The sequence below is a fragment of the Sorex fumeus genome, unplaced genomic scaffold, assembly GCF_029834395.1.
Source record: "Sorex fumeus unplaced genomic scaffold, SorFum_2.1 ptg000005l, whole genome shotgun sequence".
NCBI classification, from domain to species: Eukaryota; Metazoa; Chordata; class Mammalia; order Eulipotyphla; family Soricidae; genus Sorex; species Sorex fumeus.
The window spans coordinates 1985769-2008399 of record NW_026606062.1 but is presented as its reverse complement, the minus strand read 5'-3'; the positions used below and the strand labels follow the sequence as shown (position 1 = coordinate 2008399).

The following is a 22631-nucleotide window of genomic DNA, read 5'->3' as shown; positions in this document are numbered from 1 at the left end:
TCAGTCTGGGAATTGAGGTGATCCTTTCTCTGGAGGAGCATCACCTGTGTGCATAAATCTTGTGCCCTTAAAGCACCCAACGTGGGACAGACACTAGCGGAGGTCTTTTTGAATTGTGTCTTTCATAGGGTTCAACCAGTACCATCTGATTTTATGTCCAAACTGTCTATTAATTCAGGCTGGTTTCAGGGTGAAGCCAGGATTTTCTTCTTTCATCATCCCTTGTGGAAAACTACATTTTGACTCAATAAACAATAATAAATTTAGTTTTTATAAGAACCTGATGCGATTCCAGTTTAAGACTCAATGTTACCCATAAACCTTTTAAAAGATGTATATTAATGTTGTTCTTGAATTATTTTGTGCAAACAGTAGGTATTAATAAAAAATAAGACATTTAATTGCAATACTACTAATTTATAGTGAGCAGTTTGCCCAAGAGAAGCATAGTAAGATCTATGAGCGGAAAAGGAAGTGTTTTCAACAGCCTTTGGCATGTATTTGTCCCCCTGAAACCATTACAGAGTTGGATACCAGCTCCTTGGAAATTTAATGTTGATTAATTCAGTGATGGAAATCTAAATTTTTATTCCCACTCAACTTGAATCATTTCCACTTTCCCTTATTATTTTCATGAGCATTCGAGTCCCAGTCCTCCACTGCCTTCAAGAATCACTCTGCGGGGACTCTCTGATTTACTAAATAACAGTGGCTGTAATCAAGTACCACAGCAATGTTAATTAGAATCAAGATTAGAGTGGAGATCTCCTGACATATTCCTCCGCTTTACTTCAGCAATTCCTTCATTCCTCAGAAGAGCTGTTAAGAACAACCATTTTAAGTGGCCAAACGGCTTTTGATAAAGCAATAGTCTGTGACTGACATGAGCATACGTGTATGTGTAGGATAGAAAGGGCAGAATGGAGAGGGTAGAGGGACAGGAAAAGAAAGGGAGGGAAGGAAGGGGAGAGAAAGAAAAGGGGTGACAGATGTAGAAAGGTGACAGGATATGAATGGTGGAAAGCATGGAATTTTCTTCCCTTTTCAGTGTGAGGTGGAGAACTGTGACAGAAGGGTTATTGACGGCGATTCAGTGTTCCTGGTTGGGATCAGTAGTTCTGTGACCGCTGGCAAGGGTATAGTAATAAAGAGGAAGTGGGGGGGGGGGAAGGAGTAAAAAGAGTAGATAGTGACTCATTCTCTTCTGTTCCAAAATAATGAGTCCAAAATGTTTTCTTCTTCATTCTGGGAGCAAACAATCTCACCAATCATATTCATAGGGCATGTGCATGACTCACTTCACAAACCAAAGGCAAACAGATTTCAGATATTCCCTTTTACACATTTTGGCATTTTTGAGTACAGAATCGCCACATGTTAGGTTCTTTCACAAAAACTGTAGCACTGTAGCACTGTCCTTCTATTGTTCATCGATCTGCTCGAGCAGGCACCAGTAATGTCTCCACTGTGAAACTTCTTACTTTTTTTGGCATATCGAATACGCCATGGGGAGCTTGCCAGGCTCTACTGTGCAGGTGGGATACTCTCGATAGTTTGCCGGGCTCTCTGAGAGGGACGGAGGAATGGAACATGGGTTGGCCACGTGGAAGGCAAACGCCCTACCCACTGTGCTATTGCTCCAGCCTTCTTTTTCCATAGCAGAGATAATTTCCACGAAAACTACTGATAAATAGTTTTCCTTTTCTCTGTCAATTTCACGTGAAAACTTGGCATGAGGGTAGCATGGACAGAAAAAATTAGAGATACTTTGACAGTGGTAAAAGGAAGTGGTCACTCTGGAGGTGGACATCGTACTTAAAGGAGGGAAAGTGACATGCATAGTACTCAATCACCAACAGTGTTGTAAACCACAGAGTCAAAAGGGAATTAAAAAGAATAAAGTGTCTTCCACAAGATGGTAGAAAGGTGAAGGGAAGTCAGATGGAAGATGGGGCAATGGTGTACGGATTTGGGCACTGGTAAGGGATTGGTGTTGACACACTGAAATTCAAATAACTTTATAACTTTGTACTTCAGAATGATTCAATTTAAAAAAAATCTGCAGTGATTATATCTAGGAGGTATTTATTTCTAACGGCTCAGGGAATTGAAACATCCTTTTTAGTGTCTGTGACAATAGCTGCATGTTGAATCTCTAGCACTGTAGCACTGTGGCACTGTCCTCCCGTTGTTCATCGATTTGCTCGAGCGGGCCCAGTAACATCTCCAATGTGAGACTTATTGTTACTGCGTTTGGCATATCGAATATGGCACAGGGAGCTTGCCAGGCTGGTTTTATACATGTGACTTCCATTTGTCCCTAATTTCACATTTCTTTTGCTATGATACCGACGTATCTACATTTGAAATGCAACAAGAACAGTTTCTTCTTGAACCAGTGTCTATCACCTGCACAATCTAAGACGGGGAGTGAAAAGTATCTATGCCATATTGTTTTCCGGTCAGTAGATAAGAGTTCATTGCTCTAAGAGCAGAACTGCAAGAACCAGGGAAACAAATGTTAGATGCCATATGGCAAAAGCAATGCTTTAGGTGTTTGCTGGAAAATGTGTGTGTAAATTGTTTACAATTGCAATTTCTTGAGATTCCTGTCAAAAACATCTTACAGCTGACTTATATTTTATGCAATTTATAAGACATTTGGTAAAATTTAAATTGTGAAAAGCTAATTGTTTCATTTTTATTTATTGTACAACCACTTCACTCCTTTCCAACTCCTTATAATGCTTGGATTTCCCACGGTTCAGTCTGTTTCTTTTTCATCTTAATTTTCTGTACATTCTTCAGTTCTGGAGTTGAAGAAATAGTACAATGGGTCAGATGTTTTTCTTGCATGTACCCAACACAAGTGGCGACCTTAGAACCCCATATAGTCTCCTTAGTCTGCCAGCAGTGATTGCTAAGTAATTGCAGAGCCAGGAGTAAGCCCTGTGCACACCTGGGTATGTCCTCCAAACAAAACAAAGACAAACAAGAAGCAGAATTATTTTTGTCTTGTGGTTCTAACTCATTTAGTGTTCTCTAGTTTCACTCTCCAATTACACTAAAAATCATTAGTTCCACATCTACAATTCCAACCATCTACAGTTTCTCAGTTTGATGCTAAGAGAACTTCCTAGGAAACTCTAGGTAAGCCTCAAGTCCTGACTTCCATCAATGGACTTGTGCTCCACCTCTCATGTTAACCATCAATGAATTCACAGGGACCCTCATTTGAATCCTTGGAATTATCAATGGGTCTTATGTAATGAAACTGATGTATGTTATACTAAATGTTGAAAATATTTACATGATTACAAAATACCCACCTCATGACATTTCAAACCATAATTAAAACATCATATTTGCTGCTTATATCATGGCATCCTTTCTCATCCCTATGCATAGTTGTTTATTTCAATTCCAACTATGATGCAGATGATCCTTAATTTAAAAGAAAGGCTTCTAGTATTAGCACAGACCATAGTTATTTTTAAAAACCCTGTCCAGCGTAATAGAAGAGGGAAGTTAAAAGTATAGAAAGATGCTCAGTTTTGATGGCATGACAGAACAGGAGCATATAATTTAACCCTGCCTACCTCCAGCTCTCAATGATATGGAACTTCACAAAAACTCTTCTTTCAGCTACTTGTAGCTAAATGTATTTGCAGTCAACACAAAATGCCTGTAGGATTCTTGCTATTTGCTTCCAACCAGTTCTATAGTTTCTTAATTCAGTTTCCCACCTTCCATGCTGATCACAGTATGTTCTATAACATAGTGTTTTGAGGCATTATTCATTCAGAAGATGGGCTTCTTTCTCTTCTGTTGTATTCCCCGCTGAGTTCTTGATGTTTCAAAATCTAGTTCAACTGTTATATTGTTATTTTCATCCACCCAAATCCCCAGTGGTGTCAAAAGTATAGTTCTGGGAAAAAATAATGGATTTATTATCTGTTTAAAACATTATGTGTATATGAAAGATTATCTTGCAACAGTCTATTGATCATTCTTATACTTGACTCTGAGTGCCCAAATGTCAGAGTGTCTTATCCATCATTATGTGTTCAGATTGCAGAACGGTGGCTCTTCTATAATAGACACAGTAATTCTACCAGCGTTAGTCATAATATAAATAAATAATATTTTTTGTTTTGGGGATAGAACTGGAATAAATATTGGCGATTTTTTTTTTTTGCTTTTTGGGTCACACCTGGCGATGCTCAGGGGTTACTGCTGGTTTTGCACTCAGGAATCACTCCTGGTAGTGCTCAGGGAACCATATGGGATGCTGGGAATCGAACCTGGGTCGCCTGCATGCAAGGCAAATGCCCTACCCGCTGTACTGCTGCTCTAGCCCCAATATTGGTGAATTTAAAAACACTAATTAATGAACTTAAAACAATTATTAGTTCCAACTAAATAGTGATACAACCTTCCACTGAATATAGCTTTGGTATTGCTACAAAAATACAAAATTTTCCCTGTGTTTCTCTCTCTTTTGGATAAAATACACAGGTATCTTTTTATTTAACTATAGTTATTTATGCTTTAAGTATAAAAAGATTCATTTAATTCCTGCTAAGTTCATATGTCGCTTCTCCAAAATTTGAACTCATAATTTTAAGTTGGTTATTCATATAATTCATTATCTAGATAAATCATGTCTTTAAGTTAACACCATATTTTTCTTTACTCAGAAAAAGCACAACTGCTCTGCTTTAATACTATTCTAGAATCATCTTTTCTCAAATACATATCCATTTATCCAGTTCAAATTTTAACTTGTGTCTGACTTTTAGGAAGACTATGGGCTAAATTCATGCAAATTTCTTTGAGTACCAGAGTTGAAAAGAGCATTATAGGACTGGTCTTTTATTGAGAACTCCAATACTCTTAAAGGATAGGAACCTAAGAAATACTTGTGATTACTTTATTACTTATTTATTTCAATTGACAGTTCTCTGTGAGACCATCATAAAGATTAGACAGTTCAAAATGAACATATGCTCCATTTAAAAAACTCGATGTTCAGTATTATTTATCCACTATCCATACAAACTGCATGGCAGTTTTAATTTTACCTGTGAGATTTAAAGGTATATTTTAATTAATATTCTTGACTTCTTTTTTGGAGACTTAGTCCCCAATAGCAATTCATAGCTGCCAATGTTTTATTTCTCCACTGTTTTCCCATCATCTTTTATAATTTTTGTCTTTAAATTTACTTTCCATTAAGTTTTTTTCCCAATTGCATGACATCTTTTTAAGGCATAAACTGTAAGTAATGTAAACTCAATAAATTAAAACATCTTTAGTTGGATCTTCCCAGAATGATATTTCAAGTGGTTGCCAGTGTGGTCAGTTAACATGGTTTCAGGAAGAACTGTTCATTTCTCCTTGTTCATGTGAATAATATTCCCTGTAGTGGGATGATGCATTGTTATACCCTTTGTGCCGAGGATTATTTATGCTGTAGCTATAACAGAAGTACATCTGGGCTATACCCCTTGAAGTGTTCATTGTATCAGTGATTTCTAGAGAAACATAGAAGACTTACCAGATGGGTGATCATTATCTTACCTGAGCCATGGTTTCCTGCTAACAACGTGGGGCTCACAGAGCATCTTCCCAGTCTACTGGTGACCACAGGTGGCCCTGGTGTTCCATCCCATTCCTGAGCTTTGAGAGGCTCTCTGGAAGATGCCCCATGGTGCCCTCTCTCTTTGCTGTCCAACTTTGGTAATGGTTCTGTGCTGTGGCTGCGGACCTTCAGCTCTTCTGTTGATTCTATATATTAACCAGAATTACAATTTATTAAACAACAGTAAAATCCCCCTCCCCCACTTTTCAATAAATTAAAAATCAGGTTCAAACATGCTTTTGATATTTTTTTTAAAACGGATCAGAATTAGTGATTACAGCATGTAAATGTAGTAGGAATGGAAGTTCCACAGGGTCTTTGTACTGAGGGGTGCAAGGTAATTTTGAGTAGAATTAGTTTTCTCTTTGAAAGAAGAGAACCTCAATGAATCTTGAATCTTAATTTGCACCTCTTCCTCCTGTTCCACTTTGTATCATGTCCAACTCAACTATTTTGGTTCAGGCACCAACATATACCTTGAATAACTGCAGCTTGTCTCCTTGATGCTGGCCTCAATTCCCTAACTTGCAAGCTACACAAACTGGCACTGCCAAAATAATCTACTTAAAATTCAAAACACTAAAGCTCTTGGAAGAGAGCAACATAGGAGGTCCAGACTCTGGACCCTGAACCAGGCTGTCCTCACAGGAGAAACTTGGAGGGGGGTGGGTTGAGTTTCCCCTCCCCTCCCTCAACAGAGCTCTGGCAGTCTAAAACCTCCAGAACCCAACAGTTGCCATGCGTATGGATGCTCTCCAAAGGCTCAGATGAGCTTCACCCATTAAGGAATCTGCAGAAAATTCCTGGCATGCGGGACCTGTGACTGAAATCTCCAACCTTGCTCAGAGCAGGAATGGGGCTTCTGCCCCCATCTCCCAAGTTTACCAATAGTTTGGCAGTCACATCCACAAAACATATAACCTCATATAATTGTACGTTATATGCTCCAGATAATCTCATCAACGCCCATGATAGAGACTCAGAAATAAAGCTCCCAGAAGAGAGTAACCTCACCCATGAGTGAACCTACTGTATAGTCGTATTCTAAATTTTAGAATAGCTGTCTTTCCGAGAGGGATAGAGGCTTTGGGGGCAACCTCTAATCGTCCTTGTAGATGTTACCATATTTGAACCCTATCAAATATGGTACGACAATTCCGGAAGATGGGTATGTAGTGTCTTATGATGTGTTGTGCGGCCGCAAAGCATCCTGGAGTGTGGTGGCGGCTGGGTAGTGGAGGTAGAGCCTCTATCCCTCTCGGAAAGACTGGCAAGCTACCGAGAGTATTCCACTTGCACGGAAGAGCCTGGCAAGCTATCCATTGTATATTTGATATGCAAAAACCAGTAACTACAACTGGTCTCATTCACCTGACCCTGAAGGCTTCACTGACATGGCAGCACTGAGAAGGATGAGAAAGGAGAGGCCTATAAAATCTCAAGGCCGAACTAGGCTGCAACAATGAAGGAAGACAAAAGATGCATGTCGAAAGTAGACTATGGACTGAACATGTTTGCCACTCAATGCCTCTTTTGCAGACCACAACACCCAAAAAGAGAGAGAGAACACAGGGGATTGCCCTGCCACAGAGACGGGGGGGATGGGGGGATGGGGGTGGGGGGATATTATCCATGGTGGTGGAAAATGGGCACTGGTGGAGGGATGGGTATCTGATCATTGTATAATCGAAACCCAAGCACAAAAAATTGTAAATCTACAACTGTAAAAAAAAAAATAAAAAAAAATAAAGGGGGAAAAAATGATCATCTGTACTTTCAATGCACGTACACTAGCATCATATACATCCATCGAGGACCTGATGGTACAAGTGCGAATGATCAAGTACGACATCATTGGTCTGACCGAGACAAGAAGGCACGAATCTCACCAGGCCGTTTTCGACACTGGAGAATTGTTCCTCGGAACATGTGATAAAAGAGGTGTTGGAGGCATTGGTGTCCTTGTCAACACAAACTTGGCCAAGAGCATTGATTCATTCAAATGCCTAACAACCCTAATTGGACATTTACATTTGAATAGATGTGGCTCACTGCCTGCAGTTTCTATCTTCATTGTCTACGCACCAACATCTCATTATGATGAAAGAGAAATCGAGAAGTTCTACATGGAGCTAGAGAAGTTCTATAAAGAAGACCACACCTTCTACAAGATCATTACGGGTGATTTTAATGCCAAGATAGGACCGAGAAGATCAGCTGAAGAACTTCACATCGGGACCCATGGCCTAGAATGGAACGAACAGGGTGAGAGACTGTCTGAGTTCATCATGTTGACCAAGACCATCCATGGTAACTCACAGTTCCAGAAGGCAGAATCTAAACGTTGGACATGGGAGTCTCCCGGTGGATGATTCCACAACGAAATAGACCACATCATATTCAATCGACGGTTTTGCCTGACCGATGTCGCTGTTGTCCCAAAATTTTGAACGGGATCAGACCACCGTCTCCTTCATGCAAAATTCTACTTCACAGAGCAGGGAGAAAGGGCTGCACAGTTCAAAAAGAGAACTCCCAGAACGACCACCAACTGGGAGCTCTTTGGCACTATTTCGGCAACATGGGAAGATGCTGTTGTTGACAACATTGACTAGGAATACGATCGACTGGTTCAGCACCTCCATGAATGTGCAAGGAACGCCAAGAGAGAGATAGCCACAAAAAAACGCCTTTCTTCGAAAACTCTTGAGCTAATTCGCCAGCATGGTTTGGCGCATGCCTCAGGCAACTGCAAGCTAACGTCCGAGCTCGCAAAGCAGTGCAGAGATGCGATCAAGGAAGACTCAAAGAGAGAAGAACAGAAGTGCTGGTAGATGCAGCAGAAGCTGGGAAAAGTATTCGTAATATCCGCCTGTCCTTCGCCAACTACAAGACCAAGATGACTGCCCTCCGACGTCCTGATGGATCCATCACATCCTTCAGAACGGCAATGGAGAAGATTATCCATGACTTCTACTCAAATCTCTTCGATAGCCATGTCCACTTGCCGACATACCAAATTCCACAGGATGGATATGTCGTTCCCAAAGTTCTCCCTTCTGAAATCCAACACTCCATTTCGTCCGTAAAGAAGCAAACAGCACCCGGCCCAGACAAGGTCAGACCTGAACACCTGAAGAACCTGCCGTCAGTACTCATCAATACACTGGCTTGGCTCTTCACTCGCTACATGTCTGAATGCAAGGTTCCGTCCCAGTGGAAAACCAGCAGGACCTTACTACTGTTCAAGAAGGGAGACATTCGTGACATTGGCAACTATCGCCCGATCTGCCTATTGTCTGTCATCTACAAGTTGTTCACTCGAGTCATCCTAAATAGGATTGGCAGAACACTAGATGAAGGACAACCATGCGAGCAAGTCGGGTTCTGCAAAGGATTCAGCACCATCGACCATATTCACACGATAACCAACTCATTGAGGTTTCTCGGGAGTTCACGATGGCGCTCTGTTTAACGTTCATTGATTTAAAGAAGGCCTTTGATTCTGTTGAGATGGAAGCGGTCATTGAAGCACTAGCCAATGAGGGCATTCAAGCCCAATACATCAGGATCCTCCGTGAGCTGTATTGCGGATTCACTACCAGGATCTCACCATTCTACAAAGAAATGATCGTTGATGTCAAGAGAGGGATTCGGGAGGGTGATACCATTTCACCGAAACTCTTCAGCGCCACCCTCGAGAACATCATGCGACGACTGGAATGGGAAGGAATGGGAGTGAAGATAGATGGTCGGCAATTACACCACCTCCGCTTTGCTGATGATATTGTTTTAATAACACCAAACATCAGCCAAGCGGCACAAATGCTGGCCGACTTTGACTGTGAGTGTGGAAAGGTAGGACTACAGCTGAATTTTACGAAAACAATGTTTATGAGAAACAGCCTCGTTCCTGATGCCCCATTCGCTCTCAATGGAATGACCATCTCCAAATGCAATAGCTATGTGTACCTAGGTTGAGAACTCAACATGACAAATAACCTGGCACCCAAGCTGCGCAGGAGGAAGAGAGCCTCTTGGAACGCCTTCAAGAACATGGAAGAAATAGCTAAGAGGACGAAGAACCTCTGGCTCCAGGCACATCTCTTTGATTCCACTGTTCTTCCTGCATTAACATATGCCTCAGAGACCTGGGCCCTACACAATCAGGATGAGAATGCTACTCAGGTCTCCCAAAGAAGAATAGAAAGAGCTATGCTTGGAATATCACGTTTCACTCAAATGAGAGAAAGAATCCAGAGTTCCGACATCTGTTGACGATCAAGAATCAGGGACGCTGTCTCATTTGCCAAGATGTCAAAAATCAGATGGGCTGGTCACGTAATGAGATTTAAAGACGACTGCTGGACTAGAGCTGTTACCAACTGGATTCCATGGGATGTCAAAAGACCGTGTGGCCGCCCACCTACCAGATGGTCAGGCTTCTTCATCAAGATTATGAACGATTGGTTTGAGGCTCTTCATGTTCCCAGAGCGAACAGATGCCACTGGGCTACACTAGCACGTGACAGGGACAAATGGAGACGTTACTGGCGCCCACTCTTGCAAATCGACGACTAACAGGAAGTTACATTAAGTGAACTGATTAAGAATTGCTGTACCTCCCATACTCTACAGCACTGATGTACCAAGCTTTGGGGGGACAATTTGGGATTTGGGGTGGAAACATTCAAAATATGGTGGTGGGAAGGTGCAATGGGGGTGGGATTGGTGTTTGTATATTAAATGCAATGAATTATTGTGAACAACTTTATAAAAATAAAATTAAAAAAACTGAAAAAAAGTGCAAAACACAGGCTGATCTTTTCTGAAGACTACAATCCACTTGATTGTGATAGCTGTGCTGTGCTGTGTGTACAGTAGTATTTAAATCATATGTAACAAATATGGTTTACGAGTGATGCCCACTTAGAACACTTAGGACAGTGCTACTTTGGGGAGCAGTGCAGTGTGATACTCATTATGTCATACATGTAGAGAATGTAAGATACATTCTTTCATTGGAAGGGATGCTGAAGAGCTTCTCCTTTTTAAATTTTTAATTTTTTTAATTTTGGGGCCACACCTGACAGTGCACAGGGGTTATTCCTGGCTTTGCACTCATGAATTTACTCCTGGCAGTTCTCGGGGGACCATATGGGATACTGGGAATTGAAACTGGGCCAGCTGCATGCAAGGTAAACACCCTACCCACTGTACTACTGCTCCAGCCCCTCACTCCTATCTTTGACATACATATATTTTCATGGCCATTCTGCAGTGTATACATACATAGGTGTGTGTATGTGTGAGTGTGTGTGTGTGTGTATTCAAAAGCACTTGTAATAATGTTTTAAAAGTTCTATCTGCTTGTTACATTGAGTGCTTTTCTTTTCAGGGGATGGATGGAATACAAGTTCTGTAAAGCATGTAGAAAAGATTTAAAACTAAAATGGGAGTTCTTCATAGTCTATCTGACTTAAATCCTTCTCAAAATTTTACGTTTCCCAGATCTTATAGCTAAATTATTTCTAAAAATTTACACAATTCTCTACTATCTCATTCTTTCTTCATTCAATAATTTCATCTTTTACCTGAACATCATCTTAAAGAAATGACCCTTATTGATTGTATGTGTTCTTCCTCACTCCCTACATAATCAAAACTGAGATGTTCTAGAGTATCAATCTCTATTTCTCCTGAATGTAAAAGCTTTATATCTCATGCTTGCTCAATTTAAGAAAATCGTGAAGTTTCTCCAACCATATCACTAGCCAGTGCTTGGTAAGGGTCACTTTTGTACTGATGGAAATCATTGTAATCTTTATATGTGGTACTCTTCCTAAATGGCTCTGAGTTCTTTAAAGGTAGGAGCTTAGATTTTTTTATTAATAACTCCGGCACTTGTGCTGTGATGAGTAGATATTTAATTAGTTTATTTATTGAGTTGACTTTAATAACTCTTCAAGCACCTGAGGTATATAGGAAATGCACCACTTCCATAACGAATCAAGAGAATGCCATACAAGTCTTAAAGAGCAATGGAATTTGCCAGATTTTGAGAAATATGAATGGCTAAAATACACAAGTTGTAAGGTTTTCCAGCTTGAAAGTTTAATTCAAACATGTAACTCTTAAAGAAGATTGTAGTGAAAAAATATAGCTCACAGAAAAGTTTTGGGTCTCTGTAAACTCCATTCTTTAAACTTAGATTTAAATGCTCCTTAACATTTGACAACATATTTTAAGATACAGATGTCACAGTTTGATTCCCGAAGACCTGAATCTGGGAAACAGGCAATACTTGTGGTATGTGAGCTGGCAGCCCTCAGTCTTGACTGGATTAACAGGAGATTTGCCCTGGGATTCCCAGAAGTCTAGCGCTTAGCGTTGACTGGTACCTTGACTACTTGGTTTCCCCTGTTGAAATCCAACTTTCCTTTTCTTTCTTCTTTTCTTTTTCCTTTCTAATTTTTTTTTGTTTTGGGGTCACACTTAGCAATGCTCAGAGGTTACCCTTGACTCTGCACTCAGGAATCACTCCTGGCAGTGTTCAGGAAGACTAGGTTGGCTGTGTTAAAGCAAACCGATTACTCATCATACTATTTCTTATTTCTAAAATCTAAATTTTTTTACCTAAAAAAGAACAAATATAGATTTTTCTACATTGGAAAGAGCATTTCTATTTGCATGATTTGGTAGCTCATTCATGGTGACAGAAAAGCTTATTTTTCCCCCTTATAAATTAATGTGAATGTTTTTTTCTATGAAATAATATGAAATAGCATATTATTTTTTTGCAGTTATCAAGAGAAATTTCTATCAAAAACTTAATCATCTTTTCTGATTTAATTTGAACTAGCTTACAAATAAAAATACTTTGAAAGTCAAAAGTTGCCATATGTGAAGAAGTATTTGGTAATTTGTAGCCATTGGCCTTATATGAATTCATTTTATCTCTCAAAATTTAGATGCATTACAGAGACATGATATATAAACAGGAAGCCATCAGGAGCTAGGAGCATGGCTCAGTGGTAAAGTACATGCCTTGTATGCATACTGCCCTGGGCTTGATACCCAGTATTGCAAGACAATGAATAAATATATAAACAAATAAGGGAGATGATCATGCAAGATCTATGTACATAGAACCCTAAGTCAGTATCTCTAACAATAGGAAGCCAAACTATAACCCACATCAGAGTTGTAGGAAGTTAAGACAATTTTTCTAGCATCCAGCAAACAAAGAATTCAGAAGGTAAAGAAAAAAATCAGTTATTCTCAAACGATTTATTACAGCTTTTTCCCCAGTTTTTGCAACTTCTTTCATGAGACCAACTAAAGTCAAAGTCACCCCTCACCAATCATATGGGAAGCTCTGCTTGTACACATTGCAGCTCACCTTGCCAGCAAACTCCACTTGGGACACACTGGGAACTTTCCCTTTTCCTATTATAATGACTTCCTTCCCTGTCTTTAGTATCTTTTTAAATGATTTTAATTTTAAGCAGTAGTTCCTATCTTGTCATGTATAATGAGCTTTGAATAACAGTCTTTGTTTTTCTTTGTATGTACATATTTTTTTATTCCCACATTATAATAGTTTCTTCCAGTACCAAGATGCTATGCAATTGTGTAAACTCATATCAGGAGTTGGAGCTGAATTTATATCAGATGATAGTCTTATAATAACAGCCCAGTAGATTTCTGGTCTATTAATGAGACTGTACATAATCCTAAATCCTGGATACTCTAAGATCAAACACAAGAAGTCATAATACTTTTCCATTAAGGAAAAAAGTATGGAGACTTTTCAAAAACTTAAGAGCAATGTTTTTATATGATCTAGCAACTATACTTTATAGTATCTACTGCCTGAACTGAAGTGGTAGCACAGCTGGTAGGGTGTTTGCCTTAGATGCGGCCAACCCGGGTTTGATTCCTCTACTCCTCTCAGAGAGCCTGGAAAACTACTGAGAGTATCTCGCCTACATGGCAAAGCCTGGCAAGCTCCCCATGACATATTCAATATGCCGAAAACAGCAACAACAAATCTCACAATGGAGATGTTACTGGTGCCTGCTCGAGCAAATCATGGGCACAATGAACAACAGGAAGACAGTATCTACCCCCAATGGCCCAAAAAACACTATTTTGATAATACATCTGTGTTCTTATGTTTCTCACAGTACCACCACTATTGTCAAGATCTAGAGACAATCCAAATAGTCAAGAATAGATGAGTGGATTAAAAGGAGTGTGTGTGTGTGTGTGTGTGTGTGTGTGTGTGTGTGTGTGTGATTATAATAGGAAAAGGCAAAGTTCCCAGTGTGTATGTGTGTATCAATGGAATACCACTGTTATAATAAAAAATAAATCATAGAATTTGCCTCTACATGGATGGAATTTGCCTCTATATGGATGGAATAGGAAATGGAACTAGATATTATCATGAGTGAAATCAATCAAAAGTAAAGAAATACGGAATGGTCTTTGTATGTGGATTATAAAGAAACATAGTAAAGGAATAATAAATATTTAATGGTGTTAGACTCTGAGAGTCAGCTTACAGAACTGACCTTACCAAGAAAGGTAGATGGAAAAGAAATTGAGACATAGGTGGAAGGATATTCACATTGTGATGGCAAGTTTTAAAGCAAAATCTAAACTCAAAATCAGAACAGTGTGAGGGTTAGTTTTTCAATCTATAGTCAAATTTCTTTCCATAACTACATGAATAGGTAAATACAATTATTTGTATAATGTTGAAATATTGTATGTTGAAACTTTGTCATTAAAATTATTTTTAAATAACGGTATTGAAACAAAATATTTAAGAAATATGAGTAAATTAAGTCAACTAAATATTTTAAATTAACATTTTAAGATTGGCAGCATTTCAGTATAATAATTACAAGACAATATAACCAATGTTTCCTTTCTAATACCCTGAGTGAAATGGAATAAAAGCATTATCAAAAAACAATATGACTATTCCAAAGCTTTTTATTTACAGAAATTGAAATTCTCATATGAGCCAGCAATGCCACTTGTGGAAATATATCACAGGGGCCCAAGATACACTGCTGAAATGCCATTTGTACTTCTATGTTCATCACAGTACTATTCACAATAGGCAGAATCTGGGAAAAAAAAACGTGCCTGAGAGCAGACGACTGGTTAAAGAAACTATGGTATATCTACACAGTGGAATACTCTGTAGCTGTTAGGAAGAAGTCATGAAGTTCTTATTATAAATGAAAGAACTTTGATTGAAATTAGTCAGAAGAGAGGGACAGACACAGAATTACTGCACTCATTTGTGGGATGTAAATGAACATAATATGAGACTAATACCCAAGTACAGTAGTAAGCCTGCTTCTAGTGCGTGGGGGAAAGGCATTTGTGATAGAGAAGGGACCACTACAACAAAGATAGTTGGAAATGATAACTGTAGATAAGACATGTGTGCTGAAAGTAGGTAAACATACAAACACGATGACCTTTCAGCATCTGTATTACAAACTATAATGCCCAAAAGGAGAGGAATAGAGGCAGGCCGGGGAATAGAAGGGGGGCAGGGAAGAAACTGGTATCAATGGTGGCTTGAAATGGACACTGATGGAGGGATGGGTGTTGGAACATTGTATGACTGAAATCTGATGGTGAACAGTTTTGTAACTTGTTTCTCACTGTGATGCAATTAAAAAATAAGGGCCTTTTATTTACAATTTCCCCCAAACTGTAACTCATTTGCTTCCAAATGTCACAGCTTTACAGCATAATGACCCATCTGTTTTTACCCCACCTCCCCTTCCACATTTTAAATAAACCATTGTAATGTGTGGCTAATTTTATACTTCTCTATTTTATCCATTATTCTAGTTAAACACTTATTTTTTTTCTACACACAATGCACATATCACCAACACCACCATGAAATAAGAATGGACCAAACTGAAAAAGTGCAGATTTAAAGCTCAGACTCAACAAGGGTCCAGTACTGTTCTTAGAGATTTGAAGATATTTGGGGGAGAGGAGGACCTCACAAGCAGTGTTTTAAAGTCTAGGGGCCGATCCCAGAAATCCTTGACCAATGGGACAGTTTGGAGGTCACCAGGGATACATCTTGAAGTGCCAAATGTGAAAAGGTATTGGGGATCATGTGATACAACAGATCAAACTCAAGATTCTGAGCATGGAAGACATGAACTCCAGTCCTTTTAGTTATTGCCCCAGTTCTGGATGGTATTTTAAATTAGGAATTGTGAATGGGTGGCAAAACATCTCTACCAACATCAGTTCTTTTGTTCTTGTTCAACTTTCTCATTAATCCATAGAGAGAAATGCTCCTTAAAGCTCAACTAAAGCTCAGTGGAACTTTGGAAACAGAAATAAATATACTTTTTCCCTCTCCCTTCCCCCTTTGTTTTCAAGACTCCAAGTCTTCAATATGCTTTGGGAGGTGGGCTTGAGTAACTTGAACAAAAGGGTTAAAGAGTTGCTACTCAGACCTGTGCCCTGACCCCTTACTCTTGTAACTTATAGAGACGATAGGGTTAAACACTTGCAATAAAACCATGTGTTGTATTAAGCAATTTATAGGCAAATAAAACTGCTTCCCAGTTATATTTAAGGACATCTTTTAACTGTATTACTGGCCTCATCAACAACATTTAGATGAGTTTTTTTCTATGGTTTCTAGAACCAACTCTTTCTAATCCATGTTACCTGGGTTAACAGAAGCAATGTCAACTAAGTATCTCTAGGTCTCAACAGAAATAGTTTCTATAGCCTTAAATAATGCAGATTTCTCATAGCTAGGAAAATTCCAGAAATAACCTTTCTATCTATTGGATACATCTACGTCAAGGCAGTGCAAATATCTAGAGGCAAGGATTTGTTACATGAAATCATTTTCTCCTCATTATGTGAGATCTTTTTCTCTCTTCTTGCTGCCCCAGGCTCCTGTCACATTCTTTAATTTAGTATTGAAAGTAAAGTTTTCTCATTTACTTTATAATTATAGAGTCCTGCCAATATACCTAAGTATGCCATTAAAAGTTGAATTTTTGAGGGGTTGGGCTAAGAATCTGTCTTATATTAGTTTATTAACCCAGAAATTAGTTCATCTAGCCCAGAAAATTCAGAGAGTTGAGTGAATTTTCCTTTGTACCCCACCTAGAAATACCTCCTTGAATGAAAATGGTCAAAAGATCTATTTAAATGAAAAAAATTAAAGTAAACAAACATATACATATACCTACATATATATATCACACTGAAAACTCAAGGCAGTTTATTCAGAGGAAAAGAATGATTCTATACAGTCATATATTTTGGTGCCTTCATAAATACTGTTGAAAACATTTTAGTAACAAACTCTCCCAAACAAGATCAATTTTAGGCTACTGTTATAAAGTTTTATGTGGAATCAAAGTTCTTTCATTGCTCACAATTACCGTCCCAGCATGTAAAAGACCAATTACATTGAATGTGCTCCTGTGAACTGAAAGAGTGAGATGAGATGACTAGGGATTTAAAAATCTGACTATCCCACTAAGTTTGATCTTGAATTTAAATGATACTGTGAAAACTATGCAATTAGTATTGCATCACGTGTTTCTTTCAGACTATGTGTTGCAGATTAATGAAACTTCTTAGGAATTTACAGTGTTTAGGTCAGAAAAGAATAAATAGGGACTAGACACCAGGCATAGATGATCAAAGTATTCTCTCCAGGATTCCAATCCATCACATCCCCTGCTGTGGCAATGCTGAAGATCCTTTTCAAAGTTTATCACTTCCTGTTTATTTAGGGCTATTGTGTTCTCCATCTGTATTTCTGACTTCCAGTCTGAAAAAACAGAGCCTCCTACATGAACTTGAGCCCCCATGGCTATGTTCTTTACGATTACACTGTTGACTTGGTTTTCCTAGAATTCTTGAGTAGTGTTTCCCCATCAACATTCACTTTCTGAATAGTAAAGTGGCACCATGGATTCTTATAATTCTCCGCACCTTAAATATCCCTCTCCATCCTCAGAGACAAAGCGAAAACTAACCTCTGAGGGCCCTGGGATGCTGTTCCTAGAGACCACATTGCAGCTAACTTTGTTCTCCGCTCTCCACACTGGCTCTTCTACTGCTGGAAAGATTCCCATCTTAGAGTGAGAGAAGCTAGATTTCTCCTATTAGCCCTGGCACTTATTTGCTACTTCACCTTTGCCAAGGTTAATTGAACCTCAATTCCCCTTCTGTAAATGGATATAATAACAAGTGCTATTACTTGTTCCAGTAAAGACGCAATGAGATAATGCATTTAGAGTGCCTTACGAGGCATTGTGAGTAACCATCGTAATTGTGCTGAGTGTCCCTGCAGGATCCAGGGAAGACACCAGACAATGCTCTGAATCTTCCTCCACATGGGGACGGCCCACCACTTAACATTCTTCAGGACCCAGACCGGAAGGAGACATGTGCAATGCTTGCCCATACTTCTCCCGCACCTCTGTCACTGCCATAAGAAGCCTTTACTCTTTTCATTATGGTAAAACTCACTTTCTTGATTCACTTTTCACATTACTTCCAGAGTGAATCCAAAGGCTTCAGAATCTGGTCCAGTGTTTTAGTTTAGGAAGCATCCCAGCCTACCTCTCCCTCCTGTCAGAGATGTCAATTATGAGATGCATGAGTTAATTCTTTTATTCTTGCTGTTTTTTTGGTCTTCCTCATGCCCCTTTCATCAATATAGAATGATAAACTCATTTGTCATGACTCTTTGTCTAGGAATATTTAACTCAGGAACAATCATTCCAAAAAATTTTCCCCTCATTTCTTTCCTTTGTTTAAACCAAATATGTGAATGGAGGATTAATATTAATCCTGGGCTGCCTTAAAAGCGGCTCATCTCTGCAAGTGATGGTTAATATTAATCCTGGTCAGCCTTAGGCTCACCTCTGAAAGTGATCCTTTGGCTGTCATTTCACAGGATATTTGTTTTGAGAATTATGTAAGAAAACAGTGTACAGTTGTACCTTCCATGTCTATCACAGTTGGACAGGTACATTAAGACCTGTCATGATTTTTTTTATTAGTGAAACACCATGAGGTACAGTTGTAGATTTACAATTGTTTTGTGCTTGGGTTGGATTATACAATAATCAAATACCCATCCCTCCACCAGTGCCCATTTTCCACCACCATGGATAATATCCCTCCCACCCCCATCCCCCACATCCCACCCTTTCTCTGTGGCAGGGCAATCCCTTTTGTTCTCTCTCTCCTTTTGGGTGTTGTGGTCTGCAAAAGAAGCATTGAGTGGCAAACATGTTCAGTCCATAGTCTACTTTCAACATGCATCTCTCCTCCTGGGAGGATCCTCCAAACACCCTTTATTTGGTGCTCCTTTCTTTATCTGAGCTGCCCTTTCCCCTAGAATTCCCGGCTGGCCTCTAAGCTATGGAGTAATCCTCCCGGTGCTGATCTCAGCTATTCTTGGGTATTAACCTCATATTTTGTTACTTTATATCCCCCAGATGAATGCAATCTTTCTATGTCTATCCCTCTCTTTCTGACTCATTTCGCTTAGCATGATACTTTCCATGTATTTAAATGTATGTAAATGTATTTCCATGTATGTAAATTTCATGACTTCATCTTTTCTAAAAGCTACATAGTACTCCATTGTGTAGATGTACCAAAGTTTTTTTAACCAGTCATCTGTTCTTGGGCATTCAGGTTTCTTCCAGTTACTGGCTATTGTAAAGAGTGCTGCAATGAACAAACAAGTGCAGATGTCATTTCGACTATACATTTTTGCCTCTCTGGGATATATGGGAGCTCAATTTCTAATTTTTTGAGAATCGTCCATACTGTTTTCCAGAAGGACTGAACCAGTCCACATTCCCACCAACAGTGAAGGAGTGTCCCTTTCTCGCCACATCCGCGCCAGCATAGGTTGCTTTTGTTCTTTTGAATGTGGGCCAGTCTCTGAGGTGTGAGATGGTATCTCATTGTGGTTTTGATCTGCATTTCCCTGATGATTAATGATGTGGAGCATTTTCTCATGTGCTTTTTTGCCATTCGGATTTCTTTGAGAAAGTTTCTGCTCATTTCATTGCCCCATTTTTTGATGGGGTTGGATGTTTTCTTCTTGTTGAGTTCAACCAGTATTTTGTATATCCTTGATATCAGCCCCTTGTCAGATGTGTATTCGGAGAATATCCTTTCCCATTCTGTAGACTATCTTTGTATTTTGGTCACTGTTTCTTTTGAGGTGCAGAAGCTTCTTAGTTTAAGATAGTCCCATTTATCTATCTCTGTTTTCACTTGCTCAGCCAGTGGCGTGGCATCTTTGAATATACCATTAGCTTCAATAAGACCTGTCATGATTTTTATGGGGACTCAAGACCTCGATACACTTGTGCTTTAGTTCTAATACACACAGTACACCAGCTGCAAGGCAGCCAGCAGTGTATATGGCAGCTTCTGGGTGTATCTATGTAATTCAGGGGCAAACTGAATTTCCATAGACTAAGTTAATATCACTTTGTCACTATCATCCTGTTGTTCATCAATTTGCTCGAGTGGGCCCAGTAACGTCTCCATTGCGAGACTTGTTGTTACTGTGCTTGGCATATGGTATAGGTCACAGGCAACTTGCCAGGGTTTGCCGTGCGGGCAAGATACTCTCGGTAACTTGCTGGGCTAGTAATGTAATTTTTCTTTCTGTTCTTGCCTTCAGTCAGGTGACCAGGACATCTAGGGGTCACCAGGTTCAGGATCAATGCAGAGTGATGGACTGAACAGATGACATATGCAGCACAAAATCTTTATGTTTTAATGAAAAGAATAAAATTCACTAAGATCCCATGCAAACAACCTCCAGGAGCAAACCTCAGTATGATCTTATACTGCCTGTTATTCCCAAAGATCAGGAGTAGACTCCAAAACAAAGACCTGGAGAAGTCAGTGCTATGAGCAGAGGGAGGACAAAGCTCTAGCCCTGACCTGGAAAGTTCCTGCCTTACCGGGAAATGTTCTGATGGCAGGCACTCTGGAATACCAGGTCAAGCCCCACCTGGGGGAGACACTGCCAGATGCCCCTTCCTCTCCAGGGGATGCAAAGCAGGCTGGGATTTGGGCTGTCTAACAGGATAGGAGTGATGGGCTCAGTGTACAGGGAAGGATATTATATTACATTCAAATCTTCTGAAATCACCAACCCAACCTAGCTTTATGGTACAGTGTGGTAATTATCCTCCCTAACAAAAAACCCCCAAGGATGGGATATGACCCTAGGTAAGATAGTTTAGGTATTAGAATGCTAAGGGTTTTCAAAAATACACCCAGGGAAGAATAACATAGTAGGAAAGAATAGACTAAATAACAAATATATGCCAGCTGCAAAAATCTCTCAGGGAAAATATAGAATAAGATTGTTTAGGTCTTTTAGATGTAGGGCCGACAAATAAAAATGGAATATGAATTTTTTCTGACTTTATACTTTTAAGGGTGTCTGCTGATTAGCTATGTGAAATACCCCACTCTCTGATCTTTATGTACCTATTGTATGTCAATATTTCTGTCAGTTTAAATAATATCAGCCCAGGAACAATATGCTATTGAATAAATGACCTCTGAGACCACTCATGGATACCCAGGTGACTAAAGCTTGAACAGTCCATGTATGTTTGTCTCCTTATGTATTTGTCTATCTCAGTCTCTGCAGCTGACTCCTGCTAAAAAGGGTTTAAAGTGCTAATCTGACTGACTTTAGATGTCACAGCACAAAGAGATTCTAATTTATATGCCCAAGACATACCCATAGCATTAGTTATCACTTACAATTGTTGATTTCCATAGGGCCCCCTACCGGAAGACTGTAGGTTTCTTAAGATGAAAGGTTAGTCTTTCATCTTGTTCTCGCCACCTACAGAGTCTTTAGTGAGAATAAATGGGAAAGTTGACGAGATAAATAAGTGTCTTTGTCTTTCTTTCATGAGTTACTGTACTCGGTTATAATTTTGCAATTTGCATCAAAGCCACTCTGAGGCCATGATTCACTGTCCTCTGTCTATAAATTCTCACCTAACACATAGACCTTGGTGTGAACCATATCCTCACCACCAAACAACAGGGAGTTTCTGTAGCAAACATTTGACCCATGTTGTTAAGCTTAACTATTTCTCATTGACACTGTTGAGAGTTCAGAAAACAAGCAATTTGCCTGGGAAAATGAATATCAATTGGAAATAAGACCCATAATATGAATTACTTGGAGTAATGTAATATTACATTCTCTTCTCCGGGTTGTTTTTGTATGAGTCTGTATGCTTGCACTTGATATTTAAAATCCTTTATTTGCCTTATCACTATTTTCTCTCATTACTTCTAGAAATATCTAGATGATTCAGAGGATTTAGACAGAGGACTTTCGTTTGTGAGTGATGTTCTGAAAAATGCATGCTCTCACATAAGGAATCCTTGATTACAAAATCTGGGCATATGTATGCCTGGTTACAGGGACCAAGTCTCATTTGCTGATGAATATCTTCACTTTCTGAGAACATAAAAAAATGCTTCATAACTGTCCCATCATTTTGGCATAATCAGCAGAATCCAAGTCTCTTTTCTACTCCAACTGCTGAACAATGAAAATAATGAAAGGTGATCAGGAGAGATTAATTAGGCAGAAGAGACAATACATTTGGAGTGCCAAAGGAGACACTGAACTAAACTGCATTATTAGATGGATATCTGATTAGTCATCAAATTTGAGAGATGGAAAAGACATGAGAAATCTCAACTGTACAATTTAAGAAAAGCAAGGTGGTGTGTGTGTGTGTGTGTGTGTGTGTGTGTGTGTGTGTGTGTGTGTGTGTATAGTGTATGTGTAATTACTTTAAGTGTCTTTATGCTGTTGGAAGCATAGATCCTGGAAGGGGTAAGCCCTGGTGTGTCCATAACTCCACCTAGCTATGCT

The 22631-nt window shown here is 39.3% G+C and overlaps 1 protein-coding gene across 2 annotated transcripts in view; it reads right to left on the bottom strand.

The window, feature by feature from the left end:
* NYAP2 (neuronal tyrosine-phosphorylated phosphoinositide-3-kinase adaptor 2) overlaps window positions 1-22631 on the bottom strand; it is a 347775-nt gene that overhangs the window by 83948 nt on the left and 241196 nt on the right. For both annotated transcript variants that reach the window (XM_056121264.1, XM_056121274.1), the window contains one exon: window positions 5584-5790. In XM_056121264.1, coding sequence (XP_055977239.1) covers window positions 5584-5790 — 207 coding nt within the window. The remainder of the gene's footprint in view (window positions 1-5583; window positions 5791-22631) is intronic.